A 6,000-nucleotide genomic window follows, 5' to 3' on the forward strand; every position below is an offset into this window, starting at 1 on the left:
AGAGCCAAGATATTACCAACCACTAGTATGTTACAGTAGACCAAGCATTATACTCACAGAGCCAAGATATTACCAACCACTAGTATGTTACAGTAGACCAAGCATCATACTGACAGAGCCAAGATATTACCAACCACTAGTATGTTACAGTAGACCAAGCATTATACTCACAGAGCCAAGATATTACCAACCACTAGTATGTTACAGTAGACCAAGCATTATACTCACAGAGCCAAGATATTACCAACCACTAGTATGTTACAGTAGACCAAGCATTATACTCACAGAGCCAAGATATTACCAACCACTAGTATGTTACAGTAGACCAAGCATTCTGAAAGTACGCAAGTTAGTCCTGTTACTACATGATTTGGTCACAAGAAGTGGTCACACCATCTGGTCACACGACCTGGTCACACGAAGTGGTCATTGTACATATTGTCCTCAAGTATCTGAATGCCAGCAACATATATTACGTCCTTCCAGCATTAGAAATTGGCACTATAGTATAGTCCTGTCGTCCTTCCCAAATTAACAATAGTTAAGGTATCATAAGGACCAGTAGAAATTTGCCATTTTCAAAGGTTCTGCTATATGTTATCATTATAAGGTCTTGTGGACTAAAAATATTAGTTTCTGCCACTGCCTTCATGGAAAGTGTGTTGTTGATATCTGTTGACAAATGATGTTGCGTGTGGTTGATAATATATAAACACAGAGCCAGGACAAAATCTCACCCTCACTTTTAGTTCAAATGTTTTAAAATGATGGTGTTATTTTTATTCATAATACCACACTCAGGAATCAGCCAGTGTTTGAAATAACAGCCTGTCCGTGGCTGGTAACTTTTCTGTCGGGCTCCATGAAATTTTCCTCCAGCTGCCAGACAGTCAGACAGATAATTCTGAGACTACTAAATATTCACTTTTATTCAGATTTATTATTATAGGGGTCACAGGTGGCCCAGTTGTCTAAAGCGTGGCGATTCGCTGAGCAGAGTTGCATCCCTTGGGCACACCAGAAACATTATGATTGAATTCCAGTTCACCCCGACCTATTCTACCCCAGATCTCTGAATCTTACACAAAACCCTGAACCTGTAGAAGTACACATAACTTTTGAAAACAATATCATTAATTATTCTCATCATTAAAAGGGGGCACGGGTGACCCAATCGTCTAAGGCGCCACAATTCGCTGTGCAGCATTGCGTCCCTTGGGTACGCCTGAAAAGTATGATTGTGGGTTTGAATCCCGGTTCGCCCTTCACCATATAACGTCTGAGACCTGCATCACTTCAGGCTTTCCTCCCACATTAAGCTGACATGCTGCGATATAACTAGAATACTGTTAAAAGTGGTGTCAAACACAACTCACTCACCCATTATCAAAAATCCCTATTGAAAGCATATCTAAATTCAATTCATTACTTGTATTACCACTTGTACATTTCTTAATGCTTAGAACATGTCAAACAATTAAAGTTTAATAAAAATATAAAAAAATATGAAGCAATATCAATTGAGGACAACTTTAACAATCATTTATTCCATGGGGACCCCACCATATTTCATTTATAAATTCATCAAACTCAGTGTTTGAGTTATTTTAAAACCCAACAAGCCAGTCAGGCAGGTGACCCATAAGTGTTGCCCGTCCATCTTCTAACTTACCAGCCTACATTCAGGAATTATAAATATTGAAATTTGCAAAAACTAACAGACAAATCACTTCTTGATTGAGTTGAAATAATGAAAACTTCAGAATCTACAACGAGTTATAATAAAACTGAACACATAAGTTCTCTTAATATCATATGCCAGACAGCTGGGAAGGTGGAGCAAAGATGTCATGTAGCCCGACAGAAGAGTTACCAGCCACGGGGAGGTGGAGCAAAGATGTCATGTAGCCCGACAGAAGAGTTACCAGCCACGGGCAGGTGGGCAGGCAGTTATTTCGGCCACTGATCAAACTCCAACATATCATTATTCTGGTTCCTCCTGGGATCTGGCATCTAAGACAGGTTGGAGCTGTACACTGCACAGTCGGACACAAGCAGTGATCAGCAGGACTTGACCCACATAAGTCATGGCGGTATTCCCTGCATGGGTACGGAGGTCAACATCTGGATTCACAGTTAGTCTGTAGGACAATTACATGTGACGTTTCCCTAGGCAAGTGACTTTGTTAGAAATAATATGCCTTTGGGTACTCCATAGGATGGAATAGTGAGTGAGTGAGTGAGTTTGATTTTATGCCGCTTTTAGCAATATTCCAGCAATATCCCCCAGGGGGGAGGGGAAGCAGAAGAAATGGGCTATAAATATAATAACGATTTCCCTTTTCAGTGTTTTGTTTGTTTGTTGTGTAACGCCACACTCAGCAATATTTCCAGCCATATGACGGTAGTAGAGTGATTGACATCAAGAGCATTTGGCGGTCTATAAATAAACACATTATTGTCATTATGATCATTATTATTATTAATATAAGTCTGAAGCCAGTCTTGAAAGGTTTCTTCATGTCTGTTTGTTGTCATCCACAAACTATGTGAGACTAAAGTACACAAAAAAACAAAGCCAAAATCAAAGTTCAAGCAGATTTGCTAGAGACAAATGGGTTTGAGCTAGTCTTAAAACATTTTTGCCACTGATCGTAAACATCATGTTGAAAACAATCAATTAAGAATTGAACGTCAGTTTGGATTGGTTCATTGAAGTGTGAACGATTTAAAAGCGCTGGTTAAACTGTGTGAACCTCCGAGCTTGTGAACAAAAATATAAACATGGCCTCGATGCACCGAGGCGAGGTCAACCTTCAAGCGCGGATTTATATATGACGTCACATAAGTTCGAAAAGAGGTGCATTTCGAGTTGAACGGGAGCATGAGGATGAAATTTATACTTACTGCAGTTGAAAATGACGTTTATGGAGCAGTTATGTAAAACACCCTGACGCGTGAACCCTCTCATGGCACTAGCAAATTGGGAATATCACCGAATTATGAATGTGTTGCTTGTGTTTGGATAATCGCAACCCAATTCAGACGATGCGGAATGTACTGGAGGGGATTGAACAGAGTGCTCTGAAACTTATGTGTTTTGTGTTAATTTTCAACGTCAGGATGTGCTGTATTTTGAGTTTGGGATTTGTCGTGTGTGCTGTGATACTTTGCTCAGCTGGTGTCTCTTGTCACCGGAGATGGGCCTACAGGCTCCATTTCTGTGCCCCGTCATTCCTCATGTGCCGCCGCTTCTCGGCCTAAAATGTACGGAGAAGGTCGGCCAACTCAGAAACCGGACTATGGTAATTCCGTCTATGGATATTGTCTCCGATGACCACTCGGTAAAACAGGTAGGCACGGGGTTTTGGTTGTTTTTTTAATTTCAGTTTCTTTCCTTACCTTTATATGTTTTATGGTTTCTCAAAATCTTGGATTTTTTTCCCAATACGATAGTGAATCGGGTTTTAGTTTGGGATTGATCAGGAGCAGTCGCTTTGATCTGTGTCAGCAGCCACATCTGAGCAGGGTATGACATTGTTTTCATTGGTGCTAGATTCCTGGCATTTCCGAAAACAAGGCATCAAGGTCAATATCGCTCATTTAATAAATCAATTTCGTTCACCTCAGTAATTTTACAGAATTCAATTTCTTCACTTGCGTTATTAGTATTGAAAGATCGCCATTCCATATCAAAATCACCGTGAGGAATATCCATTTTGTTTCATCTAGGCCTAGCAGCTAGCTATATAGAAGACATTAAACACCAGAACCAAAGCTTTATTTATTTTTAAGTCAGACGAAATTACAAGAGAAAGGCAAAAATACTAAATTAATTATATTCCTGATAAATGCACAGAGAAGGTCGGCCAAATCAGAAACCGGAATAGTAGATTTCTAATTCCACCTACGGATATTTTCTCGTCTCCGATGATTAATCGGTAAAACAGGCAAGTTTTATATTTTATAGTTTTTACATTGTATATTTTTTATAAAAATTATGTTTTATGGTTTCTCCAAATCTTAGATTTTTTTCCCTGATGCGATAGTGAATCGTGTTTTAGTTTGGAATTGATCAGGAGCAGTCGCGTGTTTGCTCTATGTCAGCGGCCAAATCTGAGCAGGGTACTACATTGTTTTCATTGGTGCTAGATTCCTGTCACTTCCATAAGAAGGCATCAAAGTCAATATCGCTCAATAAATCAATTTCATTCACCTCAGTAATTTTACAGAATTCATTTTCTTTACTTGCAGTATTAGTATTGAAAGATAGCCATTCCATATCCAAATCACCGTAACAACAAACCATTTTGTTTCATGTAGCAGCTAGACGACATCAAACACCAAAACCAAAGCATTTATTTATTTAGATGAAATGTTACAAGACCAGGCAAAAATACTAAATTAATTATATTGCTGATAAATGCAGGGATTAAAATGAACATAGAACATTACGCTGATCGTAAACACCGATCGAGGATTCGGGGAAACCCGGGAAAGTAGTTCCGGCAAAAGTTCACACGATCGATTTCACAAAAAATTGTTCACATCGTGTGAATTTTTTTTGCTGCAAAGAGGGGCTTTATGTTTGTGTTGGGGGGAAGAAACTGTAATACCCTATTATAAAGCAGTGTCCAGCAAGACCAGAGATTAACAGGACAGCACAGATGAATATGTCCCTATTAATTTTAAGAGGCCTATGTAGAGTCTGCTGCAGACGCTAATGATATGCCCCACTCCGGGGCAAACTCAAGCAGCCGCGACTGATTCGCTCATATCAGTAGGGCTGTAGAGAAATAACGACGCCGTTCCAGCATAGAGCCTAGCATGCAAATCTCGCAGGTCGCTGACCTAGAATGTTTTTATGAATCAGCGCATGCTGATGCAATGTTTGTGCGGTGCGAAACATGCTTGCTGGCGCGGGTTATACAATTTACGTTGGAGTATAACTGTTTTTGTTTTACCAAACCGGAATTCACTCACACATTGTCCTGTGTCGGCACCGAGGGCTACATTTCCCCACGATCACTCAAACGACAAATTCCATTCTGCACAGACCAAACTTGTTATCTGACACGTACATACATCAAATCAAGACAACCAATTCCATATATCGTATTGTTTTCAGTTTTTAATTATAAAAACAGTAATTATACGTCAACATCACCCAACATGGACAGCGATCTAAGTCGGCCAAGATCTACGACGAGGCTAGAACGCGGCACGAGGCACATGTGTGGTGGCTCAAGGCAAGCGATGCCACACGCTCGAAAATGGTCGTTGCAAGAAAGTGATGAATGCTTGCACCGACAAAATATCGCTTCATGCTGAGATTTCACCATAAACGTATAGTACCCGTTATCAAAATAAATTTTATCAATCATACATGTAATAAAAGAGGACATAATCTGACACAAAAACGTTGATGATCATTACTTTTAGTGCGAGTCGATGCCTGTGATGAAATGAGGCAATATTATAGGCCGATAAATATGGTAAAATGAAAAATATTACCATTTTTTTGGTATCGTAACATAGCAAAACATTCCTCGTTGACTAAAAGTCAGTTCTTACCTTGAACATAGCAAACACCGTCGAAAATGTTAGTCACAATGAGACTTGCTCACAGCTAGCAGACGGCTTCTAAAACAACCAATGGGTTGGTACTGCTTTGCGGATTGACAGACAGTGAGCGGTTGAAATAAAACGAAACGAAACACAATGGTTTGTGGGCGGGCGCGCCTTGACGCGTCGGGAAATAATCGCTACAACAAGCTAGCAACCGCTTGAATGACCAGCTGAATATAACAACGAGTGTATGTAATAGCAATGTGATATACGGCCAGAACAGAGATCGGACAATGATTTGTGTGGACATAGTGGGACTGGATGCTCATTAACAACGCTGATAGTACACACTAAAGTACACGGTGGACACTGACGTACGTAGGAAGCTGTACACAGAAGATATAAATCAGCCTACATAGGACTTGTTACGCT

At 40.0% G+C, this 6,000-nt stretch overlaps 1 protein-coding gene across 1 annotated transcript in view; it reads right to left on the reverse strand.

Annotated features, from left to right (window-relative positions):
- Positions 1-5,704, reverse strand: part of LOC124125624 (sodium- and chloride-dependent glycine transporter 1-like) — a 132,865-nt gene extending 127,161 nt beyond the window's left edge. The window contains exon 1 of the mRNA XM_046488966.2: positions 5,575-5,704. Within this exon, the coding sequence (XP_046344922.2) occupies positions 5,575-5,583 (9 nt within the window). The 5' untranslated portion in view covers positions 5,584-5,704. The remainder of the gene's footprint in view (positions 1-5,574) is intronic.
- Between the last annotated feature and the right edge of the window lie 296 nt (positions 5,705-6,000).

The sequence above is a fragment of the Haliotis rufescens genome, unplaced genomic scaffold, assembly GCF_023055435.1.
Source record: "Haliotis rufescens isolate VD_foot unplaced genomic scaffold, xgHalRufe1.0.p SCAF_41, whole genome shotgun sequence".
Lineage (NCBI taxonomy): Eukaryota > Metazoa > Mollusca > Gastropoda > Lepetellida > Haliotidae > Haliotis > Haliotis rufescens.